This window comes from Artemia sp. Qi Xiang Cuo, chromosome 9, assembly GCF_049724085.1.
Source record: "Artemia sp. Qi Xiang Cuo chromosome 9, ASM4972408v1, whole genome shotgun sequence".
Classification (NCBI taxonomy): domain Eukaryota; kingdom Metazoa; phylum Arthropoda; class Branchiopoda; order Anostraca; family Artemiidae; genus Artemia; species Artemia sp. Qi Xiang Cuo.
In genome coordinates, this window is record NC_142802.1 from 16,784,673 (window position 1) to 16,802,694 (window position 18,022).

The following is an 18,022-nucleotide window of genomic DNA, read 5'->3' on the forward strand; positions in this document are numbered from 1 at the left end:
TCGCTATTTCTAAACTGTAAAGGTGTGTGCTATAAAGGGGCGTATGCAGAATCTTTTTCGGGCGGGAGGGTTGAAAGAAAAACTTCAAGAATGGCATAAAAAAATTTGTTTATATGCTTTTCCTAAAGTTTTTATGAGTTGGACAACAATTTTGGAGAGGCGCTTGAATCCTGAAACCACCCCCTTGATACGGACTTGCATAATTCTTTCTCGGTGCGCTACATGAATGGATAGATCCGAAACCGATGAGTCCGATAATGTAAATAGCTTGTCTTCTTGGTGCAATTTACAGTTCAAAGCTTGTCACAAAATCCCGTGTTTCTCAGGGAAAATAAACATTAAGCATAAATCCATCTTATCGTTTCAATTTCTTGCCGAAAAATGTTGCTAAAAAATGCCATATACGCCGAAAAGTTAACTCTAAACAAGATTTTTAACAATGCTGCATTAGAAGTGAAATTATTTCTTTAGTAAAGAAATATATATTATATTAAAAAATATTAATATTTATTATTTTTTTAGAGAGAGGGAAATTTATTGAAACAACAACAACAGAATAATAGCAAGAGAGACAGAGAGAGAAAAAAACATAACAAATACTACAGATTTCAATTAAGAATTCTGTCCCTAGAGACATCGACGAAGTCTAAATTATTTATGTATTATAATAAATATTGTTGTTATAATACGATTATAAACAAGTTCGTACCCAGAGCGGGGGGGGGGGCTTGGACCTCCCCCCGGAAATGTTTGTCTGACTCGTAAAAACGTAACAAAGATGGTTATAAACACATTTTTTTTGCGTTTTTGAGTTTTTTTTTGTGTCTCCCCACCCGGAAAAAATCTTTGAGTAAATTATAGAGAGAGAAATTTATTAAAACAACAACAACAGAATAATAGCAAGAGAGAGAGAGAGAGAGAGAGAAAATACTACAGATTTCAATTAACAATTCTGTCCCTACAGACATCGACGAAGTCTAAATTATTTATATATTATAATAAATATTGATGTTATAATAACATTATAAACAAGGCCGTACCCAGGGGGGGGTTAGAGGGGATTTGAACCCCCCCCCCCCTAAATGTTTGTCTGACAAGTAAAAAATATAACAAAAATGGATATAAATAATATTTTATATTTTGTGAGGTTTATTAACCCCACCCCAAAAAAAATCTTTGAGTAAACCCCCCCCTAAAAAAAAAATCCAGGGTACAGCCTTGATTATAAACATAATAAATTTATATATAAATTATAACAAACGTTATTATTTATAATGAAATAATAATAATATTAATAAATGATGAAAGCTATTACTTTAGTAAGGTAATATTTTGGCTTAACCGGATCACATCTCGCTTGCTTGATTTGACCAATGGTCTCCTGCAATCATGCATGCTGGCCGTGTTTTGTTCAATGTCCTGGCTTGAGACCAATGACTCTTAAATACGGAATTTATAATTGACGGCCACTTCTCTCTCATGTTACCTTTTAGCTTTAAAGGTTTTAATTACGAGAGTTATAGCTGGTTGTCACACGAATGTAACACTTGTATAACGGATTACACGATCCAAATTTACGGATGGGCTTTGCTTAAATTTTTGGGGAGGGTGTAAGTTTTTTCCACGAATCAGGGTGCCTATGTGTTTATAAATCGGGGGGTTTAAAAAAAAACAACTTAAGAACGAATCAAAATTTGGCCGTATCCCCCTCCCTGGATACGGCCTTGTAGGTAAGCAGCCAAAATTATTCTTTGGAGGAGGTAGTATTGCAGGAGAACATCTCTATCCCAATCTTTAAGCTTTTTTTATTTAAGGCAGGGGCCAGGAGCGTAATTGTGTCAAAATCCTGGAGGGGCAAAGTTTGAGCCAGTTTTCCTAAGTCAAGGTAAAACGATCAAGTGAAAATGGACTGTATAGTACCATAAAGGCAAAGGTATACTAATTTCCATGAATGCTTCAATTATGCAGGCCTGTCATAGTTTTGACAAAATTTTTAAAGACGCTAAATTTCAGCGGGGGGGGGGGGTTAACTGGGGGCAGTTGCCCCCTCCCCGCCCCATAGAAAATTACACTTCTGGCAAGGGCGCAACTTAGAAGAAAGGGTTGGAAAGAAGGTTTAGTTCTGAAGATTACTATTTTTAATGGGAGTTTATCTAGCAACTGTTTTTGCCAAGTATTTCTTAGTCGTTTACGTAAATTTATCTTTCAAAAAAATAAACTTGGTTTGACTTGTAATAGTTTTGATTATGTTGAACATAAATACGCTTGTTTTAAGTTACTCAGTGTTTACTCTACTGCATATGCTTCTGCAAATTTCAACTTTCTGTTTGGTGGGAGAGTAACTTTACAAGGTTACCACGAATTACGGCACTCAGGAACTTATTTCAGGGACATGGATCATCCAAAATGCAATAACATGAGATATTCCGTGAAACTTATGAGAAAGTCGAGGGGTTCCCCACTTTCAAAAGTCACGTGTACCAGGTAGCATGCCAGGCGTGTGCCATACGTGCTACGAAGAGGCGTTGCGGATGTGTGCCATTTTCGGTGAAACAAGTAACACTCCAAGATAATCATCAGACGACGGAGAGTTGACTGTAAGCAAGCCATTCTTAACAAACTTTCGAAAAATATTAAAATTCTTGAGATGCTCGATTCCATGGAGAAACTGGCCCAAAGCCGCTGTTCATACATGCCTGTTGTCACTACCATACCTACTCATAGGATAGGGAAATATGGGACAAGTCAGTAAATCTGAGAGATGGCAGAGGCAGGTCAATATCCAGATTTTTAAGATCAATTTAAGATTTAAGGATTTTTTTTTTTTTTTTTTTTTTTTTTTAGGAGAAATGTTTTTAATCTTCATTGTAAAGGATTTTCTCCGAGTCGAAGAAATATTTCGGGGTGAGTATCCAGGCCTCGTACCCCCTGGACACGACCCTGGGCAGACGGCTCGTGAAGGAAATACTTGCGAAAGCTTTGTATTTTAAGCTTATATTATTCTGTCCTTTTAAAAAAAGTTAGCGATGCCCAACTGTTTTTTGTTACGTACTGTAAAGGCCGTCTGTGCTAAGCTATTGAATCTTTTTTTTTGTCAAAACTCTTACCACATTTAATGGTTTAATTTGTTATCAAAAAGTGATTCGTCTTTTTTCAATGTAAAACCCGCTTTCCCTGGCTTTTGAAACTTTGCCAGTTGCCGTATTAGACTGGTTTTGGGTATTTTTCAATTTTATTGATGCCTTTTTCTTCCATTATCTTCTTGTCAAGGTGATAATTCTACCTTTTAGATTTAGCTGATACATAAAAAATGTATCTACTTAATTGTTAAGTCAGCTGGCTTTTGTGTTATGGAAGGGGTTTTGTAGCGAGTTGACAAGTTGGATTGAGAGCAGGTGACAATCACCAAGGTCATAAGAACTTGTAAAAATTCTGTCGTTCACATAGGAGTATTTTTACTTGTTTTTATTGAGAGAAATCGCCACTCGAATGTTCATGCTGGTTTAAGATATTGATCAGGTTTATCTAGCAACCAGAAACTTCCTGCTTGCTGAAATTTAAACGAAGAAATTTAAATAAAAGTAGAGCGTTCTTTACAAGTTAAATTACGAATATTTTAAAACTGCGTTAAACTACGAATTAGGACAAACAATTTACGAATAAGTAGGACAAATTTTTAAATGCTAAATAATTTGTATTAAGAAAATAAAGAATTTGAGAATGCTTTATTTTTAAAATTCTTTCGTCGGTTGAAAAACGAAAGGGTGAATCTGAAATCGTCAGGGAGAGAATTTAAGCCCCATCAAATTCTTGAATGACTTATCGGGTACTTATCTGTTAGCCAGTACAGACTCGAGACTTTGGATCTACAGGTTGAAACAACTGAGATACTTGGGAAATAGATAGGATACATATAATTTGAGCTGTATATTTGTTCATTAGGGAGGGGGGGGGTTAATATAGCGGGACTGCATGCAAAATGTAACCTAACCAAAATACCAACTAAATATTTATTGAAATATAGCTACAATGTAGTCTTCCGCTGAGCCGAAGCTATTTGTCTCCGTATACAAACAGTAATAAACCGATTATTGTCTGATTTTATAGATCCAAATTCGCGAGTGTGTAGTGGCTATCAGATAAGTAGGCCTACCATTTTTCGTTTGTAGTCCTCTTTCGAGGAGGCGCTGACTTGTCGCTACCTGGTGTAGCCTGTATCTCGAAACGCTACGTGTACCGAACAGTTCCGCCACGTTTGACACAGGTCCGCCACGCTTGGTACAGTTTCACAACGTTTGCCACACGCCACCTGTTGTAGGCTACATGATCTCTGAGAGAGAGAGAGAGAGCGAACTCTCGGCTTTTCTTCAGTAATTTTTTCCCTTCTGTTCAGGTTGCTTTCTTAAGGATATTTTTTTCCTTTGCACTGAGGACGGCCTCAGTACAAAAATTCTTACAGAAATTTATTAGGGCTTTCTAAGATTTTAATGGAAACCTTTGTCGAAACATCTGCTATGTTTTTTCGCTTTATTCACTGGCCGAAATCGCCGTCGCTTAATTTTGTCTTTATTAATTGTTGGTCTCAAAACGTATCTGCGTATTTCCTAACAACAAAACACAGTATATATATATATATATATATATATATATATATATATATATATATATATATATATATATATATATATATGTATGTATGTATGTATATATATATATGTATATATATATATATATATATATATATATATATATATATATATATATATATATATATATATATATATATATATATATATGTATATATATAGATTTGTGAGAAATTTTAGGCCTACATTGAAAATGGGGCGTAGGCAATAGACTAAGAAAAATAATATTTAACTTTCTTCTGTTTCCCAGAGTCCAACTTATAAAAAAATGTTCATTATTGCTGTTGTTATGCCTGATTTTTACTTTAACTGGTATTGTAATCAGGGACTAATCTCCGGCATTTTCATTGGAGGGGGGGGGGCAAGAGGGGTAAATATCCAGGTAGTCAAGGGGCTTGGGATATATAATATTTTTTCTCCACATTATTGGGCAGTAACTACCCCCCCCCCCCAAACGACGCCCCTGATTGCAATTAATAATTAGGTTCAGGTCATAGGAGCCATTCAGAAGCCAAATAAATTAATTCAAATCCTGTTTTTTAATGAAATGAGATTTGGGTTTTAAAGTCCTTTGTTAAAGCATATCAGCACATGAAGATGGATGAGGAAGGTACGAAGGATTTCCTCTGAGGTTGCTGAAAAAGACCTCTTGAGAAACAATGGACTAAAAAGGACTGTATTGCATTACGAGTCCAAGGATTGGACCTTTATAAATCCATACTCGGAAGGATCCATAACAGTAGACTATTGACCAGTTTGATATAATTCACCACTTGTTTAAAAAGTCAACTTGACTAAGTTGACTCCCCCCCCCCTGTCTCGAAAAAAATACCTGCATCCGATGGTTTCTTTTGACACGCCTGGCAGGCGCCATGCGCGATTCTTGGAGGTGGATAACCCCTCGGCCACGTTTAGATTACGCATTACATTATTTCTCTTTGAACACTTAGTTTACTATGGTGGTCGTAATATCCTTTATGACCTTGAACTTGAATGTGTTTAACTTGATTTCTAGAGAATTCTTTTAGAACAGTTAAACAATTGTATAGATGCGTTGCCTGGTACGGGGATTCCCCATTTGTATATATTATGTTGCTCATTTGCTATTCCAAGAATGAAATGTTATCCACAAACTTTTTATCTAAAAGACTACTGAAGCTACTTTATCAAAAAAAAATATATATTTGCTATGACTTTTATTTGTGGCAAAGCACTGATAGTTGTTTCATAATTTGCGAAACCAAAATATGGGGCATAACTGGCGGTTGTTCTACGGGTTTTTTACATTTTTCATTTATTTTAATTAGATTTTCATCGTTCATTTAGTTTTATTTCATTTTTCATTATTCATTTTGTGCTCACGCCTAAAGGTCGTATCTGACATTTCCACTTTTGAGATAATGGAGAAAAAACCCGTTTGCTAAGCTGTTCTCAAAGCAAAATCAACCGGACGATCTGTATTTAACCAGGGTTGTCAACCGGAGACATTTTATTTCAAAAGGACACGTTCCCATGGACGCAATGACGTAAAAGGACAAAAAAGTGGCAAATTTCAGAAATTTGGGGCATAAAAGGGCAAGCAGGGACGCATTTTGTAAATTTATGACATAAAACAAAAGAATGTCACTTTTCACGTTTGCTTTTTCTCAGTTTTTTTAGCCTTCAGGTTTTGTCAGAAATGTTGTAAGTAAAGCTTTTTCTCCAAAGTAAGGGATTTACATGTTGATATGATTTTCATGCTTTCACACTAAGCCATTTTGTATAAATGTTCATGTTTTTTTTTCATTATATTTGATGTTAATTGGCCGCTTTGAAAGGGGTTTACAAAGCGGGTTTTGGCCAATAATACAACTTGTAAAAAAAATAACCTCTAGTTTTTGGGATTTCAAGATGGAACATTTTTGGATGCCCCGGCGGACACCTTCGTGGACCAAATAGTTGGCAACCCTGTGTTTAAACACACGTTGGTCAGCTCAATCTACATTGTTGTCCTGATCCTCCCTTTGAGAACAGCTTAGCAAAAAGTTTTGACATTCATTCTAGAAGTGTGTAAGCGCTAGATACAACCTTTACGGTTGACAGTAAAGAATTTTGTTTTCAAATTGATTGATTGATTCCAAGACAGATTTTTCTTCGGTTGTAGGCAAGGATGTGTAAAAGGGAGGGGTTTGGGGTTTTGAGCCCCCCCCCCCCCGAATTTTTTTTCTGACTCTAAAAAACGTAACAAAAATGCCTATAATTTTTTTATGCGTTTTAACAGCTTCTTGTAATCCCACTCCCAAAAAATAGCTTCTCCCCAAAAAAATCCTAGATACGGTCTTGATTGTAGGCGTACGTGCTAAGTATTCTTGTAAAATTAGGTCCCATTGATCATATTGACCCCTGTCAATGTGGGTGATCATACAAGCCAAAGCATGCACGATTGACGTCAAAATATATCGGTTCTGGGATTTTTAGTGGGGCTGAGAGGTCAAAGGCCGTAAAAAGGGCGTTTTCGATCCAGTCTTTCAAAAACCGAGTAAAACCTATTGTAAATATGATTTTTGGGAAATCACGGGCCTATAGTCCCTGGAAAAAGAGGTGGGAAAGAGTCGGTATTTGCCTTTTCTTATCAGAAGGTTTCTTGTTCTGTTTCTTGCTAATATTGTCTTTCAGCTGACAAAGTTTTCAGCTTTCCACGCAACTATTTAATATGTTACGACTATTTTGGAACAGGAAATTAAACGCAGAGATAATGACATGACAAGATATGACAGACTTGACATTTTTTGGGAAAATGAAAACTTTTTTTTAAAGATCTAGCCGTCATTTCCCTCCTTGGAAATAATTTTTATGGGCGGCCATTCATATAAGCAATGTCCTCAATTTCTAAATTCTTTGACAATTTTTCCTCTACAGTATCAATTTTGTGTCAGGAAATTGGAATTTGCCTTAAAAGAGCCCCATTTCATAGAATTGTCAGGTTCCCTTTCCAAATGAAAGGTGTCATTTTCTTTGACAGGTTGTCAATTTCGGTTGGTGTGTAATTTCTTTTTTGGAACCTATTCTGAAAAGTTATCTTCAAAACGTTCTTATTTCACCATGCATGGTGAAATAAAAGTAATAGCCTACAAGACAAATAAGGAAAATTGGTCCCCTCTATTCTCGTTCTAAGCTCTGTTAAAACTTCCCGAAATTAATTAACATATGACGAATTTAATAGAAAATAATGTTTAAAATATGTTATACTTATATAGAAACAACTGAGATGTATTGTATAAAATCACATTGGGAAAAAAAACGCAAAAAAAGCTTCATCCCGCAATACACTAAAAATAATTCTTGTTTTTTAATTCTACTCGAAAAATTTCATGGGTTTAAGACCAAAATTGAAAATAATGGATGGTCATGGTAAGGTCATGATGTTCCTGTAGTGGATGATGAAATAGTTAACGGTTAGGGAAGTACATGGGGGGGGGGATCAAGGCCAGTGCCCGCTCGAAGTCTTAAGTGTTCTTGAATTTGTTGTGTAGGGGAGACTGGGGTAATGGCGTTCACCTAAGGCAAAATGAGAATAAAAATTAAAAGAAAGATAAAATTCAAACCTAAACACGTTAAATCTCTAGCATAGTATATTTTACCTATTGCATACTTGAATTGAGCTTTGACCGGTATTACCCCCTATCCTAGGGGGTAATGGCAGTCGGTAAGGTCATGTTCTACTAAAGGGCTGTAAATAAAAAAAATGTGGGAAATTTCAATGACATAAACACGTTAAATTGAAATCATAATATTTATATTTTTACATAATTCTGTATTTAGGAAATTACAAAAATGTAATTGAAAGTATGGGCATAATTAGAAATCAATTATTTGAAAAAAAAAAAAAAACAAAAACATCTTTCCATAGCAAAAAACGGCTTTAAGAATTCAAGCACCAAAAAAAAAATATTCATATAACTTATGAGCTTGCAAAACTTTAAGTCAATTTTACTTTCTTGAGCACATGTCACATAAATAGCCCTCAGGAGTGTCCCATCCGGAACATTCTTGATGTGCCCATAATGCACAAAAAGTGCACTGATACCACATTTCTCCATCTTTCCCGGTGTCTTCGCAATAGAAACAGGTTTCTTTGCCGATCTCTGTCAAACATAGCTCACTTTCTGATTCGTCTTCACAAATGTTTTCTTCATCAATTGAAGTGTCGGAGTCAGATTCAAAAAGTTTCCTGGTCATTTTCTTTTGCTCCACTTTTTGTGTTTTTCTTTGAGGAACAGCAGGCTTTTTCTTTTCTTCATTAAATTTTTTTTTTACTCGCTTAGTTCTTTAGTTCTTTTCTTCTTTCCTTTTTAGTTTTCCTTGATCTTGGTTTATTTTTCTTCTCGCTTTTTTTTTTTTTTCTTGAAGCAGGATTTTCATCGGTGTTGAAGTAAAGATCTGAGAATGTTGCTTTTGTCTCGCTTCTTTTCTTGGCTCCTCAGTCCAATTACTGAAGAAATCTCTTCAGTAATTTGTGTTTTATGCTTAGTCTGAACTTTATCAAGTAGGACAGAGGATTGTAAGTTGTTTTCAGTCGTGACTTCGTATCGGCCTACTTCTACGATGTCTTCATTTGTTCATTTGCAGTAGCTTTTAAAGAAACGTCCACACAAACAGGCATTAAGTCTTGATTCTTCTGGAGGATGTCCTCTACCAAAAAATCCTCATCTGTGAAAACTCCTGGATTAAGAGGATGGATCCCTGTGTTTTTGAACCAACTTTTTGCCTTTGCAATCGTAGCAACTGGTGAATACGCCTTATTGAATATCTCTGCTACATCGTAAGGGTTTATTTTTACTAAATTCCTGGATTTCATGAATAAATCACATTCCCTTTTGTAAGCAGCCTTCGAGGGCGAGTAAAATACTACCCAGAGGCTGAAGCCTATGTGATGTATGGGGCGGTAGTGACACCATAACAATCCCTTTCTCCCTACAAATATCATATGCTTCAGCTGAGCAATGAGTGGAATGGTTGTCCAGAATAAGAAGCATTTTGTTGTCATTACTAGCATGAGTAAACTGAGCAAAGTGTTTTAACCAAACAACGAACAGTTCTTCATTGATCCAGTCTGTCTTAGAGCATGAGTAAACTGATCCAGGTGGCCCATTTTTTTCTAAGAGTGGGGACATACGAGCTCGAGGAAATATGAACATTGGTGGAGCATAAAGCCCTCCCGAACTCATTGCACACACAACTGTAAAGTTTTTTCCCCTTTCCCAACTTGTTATAGAACCCACAGGCTTTTGGCCCCGTTATGCCAGTATTAGACCAGGTTCATGCACAGTGGTGATCCCTGTTTCATCTACGTTCCAATAATTGGTATCTTTAAACTTGTATTTGTCCATAGCCTGTGCTAAATTTTTGAAAACACAAATTTACTTCCTCTTTGTTAAACCCAATGGCTCTTCCGATGCTTGTGGCTTCAGGTTTGCGCACACTAATTTTGTTTCTGTCCATGAATCCGTACATCCAATCCAAGCCAGCCATTTTGTTTCTTTATCAAATCTATGGCTTAATAGGTTTCTTTCTGCATATTCAAATGCAATTTTTCTTAATTTCAGTGCAGTGATGCCGTAGAAAATCTTTGATAAAGTTTTTACATGGTCAGCTAGAGCTGCTTCGTGAACAGGAGGGAAGACACACTTTCTGCCTAAGCTTGGATCGGAATTAATCCCACTCTTCATTCGTTCTTGCAACGTGCTGAATGGTATTTTGAATTGATCAGCGGCCTTTCGAATCGATAATCCTCTTGAAATGGCTGTCTTTGCTTTCTTAAGGTTCTCTGCAGTCCATGTAGCTTTATCTGTTTTCCTTATGTATTTTCTGGGCATCTCAAACATAGAAAAAAATGAGTACTAATGGGATAATGCTGGTCGTGACTGCCATTACCCCTAGTGCAGTGACCACCATTACCCCAACCGTGTGGTTATTATTTAGCGGCTAAAAATCAGGATACCAGTAGTTAAACCTGAATAAATTGCTACATGATGCAACAATATGACTTACCTTGTTATTACAAGATAAGTCTCGTTTTGTGAAATGTAAACAGAAAGACCTAATAGTGGATTAGACTATTGTCTATCTTATAAGGTGAAACGTCAAAACAGTCTTTCTTACACAACAGACAAACCAAGGCTGGCAAGATGCCGAGCACTCTAGTAGTATTTCCATAAACTGTCTCGAGATGGCAGCAACCATCGGTGTGAATCTGCGTTATCCACTTTACGAGAAATCATAGTGACCGCCGTTACCCGCTGACCGCCATTACCCCAGTCTCCCCTACTTCTTATTCAAATTGTCAAATAAAATAATCTTTTTCTGTTATAACCCATCCTGTGATTTTTTTTCTATTATTCCCCCCCCCCCAAAAAAAAAGAAAGAATTCTTTGTACGTGCCTGGTGACGGTCATATAATGTATGATTTTCTTGACACAAAATTGTGATAAAATGGGTTGTGACTACCCATTGCTTTTTAGTCTTCTAACGCTTCGTTTTTTTTCCAGGTTGCAGGAAAAAAGTTTTTTTTTGGCTTTTTAGTTCAGTTGGAGATAAAATCCATTGTGGTTTAATATATTTTTATTTTACTCTTAATCTTAAGTACTAGCCTAAATCTTGAGGCCAGAAATATAATTTTTTCCATGTTTCGTCCCAACAACTTACTTTGTACTAACGAATCTCGCTTGTAAGACTCCACGCCAACCTATCCTTCAAATGCTGGATGTACCTTGTATGATGATGCCACAGTATCACCTGTAAATGGATATTTGGTCTTCCAAACATGTGAAGTTGATTAAGAAACGCTAAAAAATGACTTCCTTAGTTTTAGATAAGAGCATGAAACAACAATTTTCAAACAATGTACAACAGGAAGTACTATACCCTGAACTGCTGCATTAGTGGGAGATAATTAGGAGAGTTCATTAATACGAGAGGCGGATTGGTACCTGAACATGCCAACACGGAATATTTTTCTCGCAGCAGTTTCCAAGATTCGGAACATTAGCAAGCCTCTGAAGTTCTAATTTTTTCCATACTAGAAAAAAATGGATGTTAGATTAGACCGGAGGGAGGTTAGAGCCGTAGAGGTAGAGAGCCGAGGGAGGTTAGAGCTGATGAAACCTATTTTGTCTGAAAATGAGTTTAGTTTAACAGCAATTCCTTCAAACATCAAACGCCAACTTTGAATATACCAGTGGATACAGGAAAAAAACTGTCTCTGTTCGATAGTTTGGAGAAGGTCGTAGGCTACAAGCCATAAGACCTATTGGCGATTGATCTTTTCCATTATTATTTTCAAAGAATTCTCTCTCTTGGAGGAGGTACTGCCATTATTACGATAATTGTATTCTTAAATAGTTAAAAATGAAATATTATTTTTGGCTAATTTGAAAAAGAAGCAAAAACTGAAAGTTACGTTAACTGAAGTTAAAGTAATATTTAAAAAAGTATATGTCCTGAACTTATTTTTTAAATTCGCGGACTGATTTTTTTTATGTTTGAATATGAACAAAGTTTTCGGAAATGTTCTTTTTATTGTGTCTGTTACTTGTATTGTAAAATTAGGACACAGCGGTGCAATGTTTTATATCTATATACTCTTCATCAAACAGTTCGTGGTAACGAGCTGTAAGTAAGGAGCGACCCGGCTCAATGGTAACCGAAACTGTAGAAAACGGAATTTCGATACCAATAGATACAACAAAAGAATCAGATTTCAATGCTGATTTCAAATATATAAGTTTCATCAAGTTTAGTCTTACCTATCAAAAGTTACGCATCTGAGAAAATTTGGCTGGTTTTCGAAAAAAGGGGGAAAAACCCCTAAAAGTTATAGAACCTTAATGAAAATCACACCATCATATTCAGCGTATCAGAGAATCCTATTGCAGAGGTTTTAAGATCCTATCTGCAAAAATGTGTAATTTTGAATTTTTTGCCAGAAGTAAGATGACGGATGCATGTTTATTTGTTGTTTTTTTCCCCAAGGGTGATCGCATCGATACAGTGGTCCTAGAATATCGTGAGAGGGCCCATTCGAAGGGAAATTAATAGTTTTAGTGCCAAGGGCGGATCCAGGATTTTTTTTCGGGGGGGGGGGGGGTTACTAATTTTTGACTCAGTTGTCGACTGATTTTACTGATTTTTACCTAGGTTTTACTAATTTTCGACTTATTTTCGACTCGGTTAAAAATTTCGGGGGGGATTCAAACCGGGTAAACCCCCCTGGATACGGCCTTGTCTAGTGCCCTTTTCAAGTGACAAAAAAATGGAGGGCAACTAGGCCCCCTCCCACGCTCATTTTTTCCCAGTCACCCAATCAAAATTTTGAGATAGCCATTTTGTTCAGCATGGTCGAAAATATGATAACTATGTCTTTTAGGATGACTGAATCCCCCGAAGTCCCCGGGGGGGAGGGCTGAAAGTTATGAACTTTACCCAATGTTAACATATAGTATTGGTTATTGGGAAATAAACAGACGTTTTCAGAGGGGATTTTTTCTGGTAGTGGGGGGGGGGGGTGGGGAGTGAGTCGGGGGTTATGTGGGAGGATCTTTCCATGAAGGAAGTTTATATGGGGGAAGGGACATTGCTATGAAGGGGGCGCCGGATTTCCCAGCATTATTTAAAAAAAAAATCAGAAATTATATATAAAAAAACAAGTTAATCAAATGAAAGTAAGGAGCAACATCAAAACTTAAAACGACGGAAAACATTACATATATGATTGGGTTCACCCCCTAGTCAATACCTCGCTCTTTAAGCCAAAGATTATTTAGTACTTTCATAAGAGCTATTTATTCTAATTAACGGCTTTTGTGATTAAGGGGTCATTTTTAAAGAACTGGAACAAAATTCAAACTTTAGGTTAAAGAGCAAGGTATTGACTAGGGGGCGAACCCTCTAATATACGTATTAAAAATATATGAATATAGAAGTTTGTTACGTAAGTTAGTTCGTAAGTTACGTATATTTATCACTAATAAAAACGTTCGTAAATAAAATTAAACAAGTTTCGAGAAAGCCATTTAACCAAATAAAAGTAAAATTAATATTCAAATTTTGTTTTAATTATTCATGTACGGTGAGCCAAAGTCAAAACCTGCATTAATTCAAAAACGTTCAAAAATTAAATAAAAAAAAACAAGTTTTTTTTAACTGAAAGTAAGGAACGACGTTAAAACGTAAAACGAACAAAAATTATTCCGTATATGAAAGGGGCTGTCCCCTCCTCAACGCCTCGCTCTCTACGCTAAAGTTTGACTTTCTCACAACTCTATTTTTTTTAAACAATAAAAAACTTTAGCGTAAAGAGCGAGGCGTTGCGGAGGGGGCAGCCCCTTTCATATACGGAATAATTTCTGTTCGTTTTAAGTTTTAACGTCGTTCCTTACTTTCAATTAAAAAAACTTGTTTTTTTTTAATTAATATGAGTATAGAGCCATTGGATTAAAATTCCCTCTCGAAGGAAGAACACATCAGAATAGGCGAACCATATATTTTTCTTTTGTATCTTCAGTGTATTTTGCAGCATCTAGGAATAATTATTTTAAATCCATTCGGCCATTTTAAATGTTTTGTAAGTGATGCTTGGATGGTACTATTCAGGGCAAGGCCGTATCCAGGAGGGGGGGGGTGGTTACCCGGTTTGAACTCCCCCCCCCCCGAAATTTTTGACCGAGTCGAAAATAAGTCGAAAATTAGTAAAACCTAGGTAAAAATCAGTAAAATTAGTCGAAAACTGAGTCAAAAATTAGTAAACCACCCCCCCCCCCCCGAAAAAAAAATCCTGGATCCGCTCTTGATTCAGGGACGTGCGCAAAGGGGCCTTGCAGCCCGTCCCTCGTGAAATCCGAATTTTTCTCGAATTTCTGGATGTTTCTTTTTCAGATTGTCAAATAGTTTTTTTTTTATTGTCTCCCCGAAAAAAGACCCCTGCGTATCTGTTTGGTACTATTGCAAACATATATAAATAAATATAAATAAACAAAGTACTTACGTATTATACCGGAAGTTAGGTTAATCATAAAAAATATACCAAAATATGATGAAAATGTAATGCTTTTGTAACAAAATTGTGGAAACTACAACAGAGAATTAGGGAAAGCATGCCGCCAAGAATGCATCATATTAAATACCTAACCTAACCAACTCTATATTTTAATGATTTAATTAAGATATACTTGCATAGTAGTATATCTCACTCAGGCTAAGCTGATTATTTCCGAATGCACACAGATACACTGGTTCCAGATAAAGAACAAAGCTTGGTTGGTATAATACGTAAGTACCATAAATATATATATATATATATATATATATATATATATATATATATATATATATATATATATATATATATATATATATATATATATATATATATATATATATATATATATATATATATATATATATATATATATATAAATATATATATATATATATATAAACAAATATAAATAAATACTAATCAAAAGTTAAAACTAACTAAACATAAATAGTAAGGAAATGTCCAACTCAGCCCTGGCATTCAAGTTTTTTGTCAATCTCATGGAACGGCAACCCTGGTAACAAAGTTTTAAAATAAATACATTTTAAAAATACACATCTGTTGAATAAGTGAATGGGCGGGGGGGGGGGGGGAATATATAAGATGACGGCATTATAGTAAAATTTCAACTAAAGTGATTTACATTTGCAATGCATCAGATCTGCAATGGCTATAAGAAGGTCAAGGCAACAGGTTAAAGTAAAAGTGGTCTTGTTGGAATTTCAGTCAAATGACTGCCAAATTTGAGTCCAAATCGGGGACTACTGATTCTCTTTGCTTCTTTTCTTTTGAACCTTGACAATCAATATTCCGTGAAATTTAACGCTATTCTTAAATCAAATACCTAGGTCATTTGATTGTTAAAAAAATCTTGCCAATAATTGTGCTGAAGTAGCTTTGAAGGGTTTCTAACTTGTCAAAATTTATGTATTGATTTTCTCAGATATACAAATTTTGATTTTTTTTTAGAAGTTAGGGGTTTAGATTTTATGGGGAGGGGGGGGGTGGGCTGTTTCGTTCAAAAAATTTTTTGGGCGTAGATAATCATAATTCCACTCATTTTGACATGTTTTTCTCTATTCCTATGGTGGATATTCATGTAGCCTCTTATTCTCTTTATGGGCACAAGGCATGACAAATTTGAAACCTGGTTAGACAAACGAGAAAAAGACATGCAGGGGATAAACACATTGGCGCATCCAGGATTTTGTTTGGGGGGTTTGAAATTAAAAAACGAATAAAAAATTCGTTTTTATGCATTTTTGTTGCGTTTTTACAAACCGGACAAAAGTTTTAGGGGGGGGGTCAAACCCCGTAGCCCCTTCTGGAAACGGCCTTGGATAAACACCAGAATAAAGAAATATTATGTTTTATTCTTTTTTTGGTGGAATAAAATTTATATATTTATATATTACGCATTATAGCGATCTCGAATTTGCAAGGAGAAGTAGAAACATCTCGTTTTCGTAAAGGGACAGTGACCTGACACTCAAAATAGTTCATGGTATATTCACAAGCTGTGGTCAACACTTGGATGGATCTTGTTTGGGGGGGGGGGGCAAACGTTTAAAACTGTGAAATGACAGTGAATTTATGAAAGCTGTAGGAAATAACGCGAAGCTTGTATAAAGTCATGAGATCCCATAAGGGGAGTAAACACGACCGCCCTCCCCCTGTGAACGTTTCTGCCTTATTTAGCAAATTTGTATGCTTAAAAATGTCTCTTTCTGTAGCCCAAATTTGTAAGCTTATGAGTTTCAATCTTTGCTGTAATTGATCTGACATAAAAATACCCTCGAAAATTGATCAAAGAATAATTTTTTTGGCTACAGTTACGGGTAATTCTGATATGGATGATGTAGTTATGACTGTAGCACGTTTTCTGGCAGCTCCGACAATTTCTACTGTCTAGTCTATTTAGCGCCAGAACAGTTCTGTTTTTAATCACGTTAACCACCCGAAATTTGCGAACGTTTCTAAAAATGTTCCAAGGATGGGTCCTTGAACCCTATTCATCAGAAAAATCTCCCTGCCTTATAGTATTCAGACTTTTTTTTAACTTTTTTCTTTTATATATATATATATATATATATATATATATATATATATATATATATATATATATATATATATATATATATATTTTTTTATAGCAAATTTGGTTTCCCACAGAGGATCCAGCCGAATCCCGGGCTTTCTCATTTAACCTCTCCAGTGCCACGGATCTTGGAGGGCCTCAAGGAAGTTTTGAATGCATCAAACAATGTGGAAACAGGTAAATGGTTGTTCAATTATTAACCTTAACAGAGTGCTAAAAAGGAAATAAAAAGACGAAAATTCAGTTTTTGTTGATGTATGTCAGAAAATACTCATGTTAATGAATTTCGGGTTGGAATAGATCAAGTGTGCTCAAGTCTCATCCATGGGGGGGGGAAATACATTGACGGCCTTCATTTTCTGATTCTTCCTTGTGGAGCCCTTCGAACGAATAATGAGGGAATTTCTCCGTCTCCTCCTGTGTGTCAGCATGGTAAAATTATTTAGTCCACCTGGCTAATTTAAATTGTAAAACTCTGAATAAAGCCCATTGTATTCAAAGAGTTAAACAATTTTGGGGGGTGAGATTCCCACATGGGGGAAGAATTGTAAGCTTCAGGAAGCCTTTAGACTCTTGGTTTCTAATTTTTAATGTTTTGCAAATTTTACCTCGTACTTTCCTTAGGTGTGTCATTGGACGGATACTGAGGGTAATCTGTTTTGCCAGTTCCCTTATGTGCAGGTATCGCATAGCAGTTAATAATGTAAAGATATCATTCTAGGAACAAGTCCAGCTCAGAGTCCATTTATAGTTTATGCATTTTATTCCCGCCTCAGGATTGGCCATTGGAAAAAAAACAACAAAAAACAACAAGTAAAATAATAGGGAATTTATCTAGGGCAGTGAAATTCGTTTAAACCTTAAATGAATATTTTGTTTCTATGTCCAAGATCCGTCCTCTGCAAACTGCATATATAAATGAAATAAGATTTGTTCCTGGTAAGTCTTGGTCCTAACAGACCTGGTTGTACTTCGCTGAAGTAATGATTGTGGGACTGTTTTAATTTTAGTTCTAAAGATCGCAATTTATGGTCTTATTTTATTTATATAAGGGGTTTGCCAAGGACAGTTCTTTGATACAGAGCCTAAATATACATTTAAGGTTCAAACAAGTTCACCGTTTTTGATAAATTCCTTGTTCTACTTTTTTTGTTGTTTTTTTTTTATGGAAAAATATTGTGGTCTTCGTCATGATTTATGAAG

At 35.7% G+C, this 18,022-nt stretch overlaps 1 protein-coding gene across 1 annotated transcript in view; it reads left to right on the forward strand.

Annotated features, from left to right (window-relative positions):
• Positions 1–18,022, forward strand: part of Su(Tpl) (Suppressor of Triplolethal) — a 111,969-nt gene that overhangs the window by 26,214 nt on the left and 67,733 nt on the right. Inside the window, exon 3 of the mRNA XM_089094319.1 lies at positions 16,875–16,996. Within this exon, the coding sequence (XP_088950445.1) occupies positions 16,875–16,996 (122 nt within the window). The remainder of the gene's footprint in view (positions 1–16,874; positions 16,997–18,022) is intronic.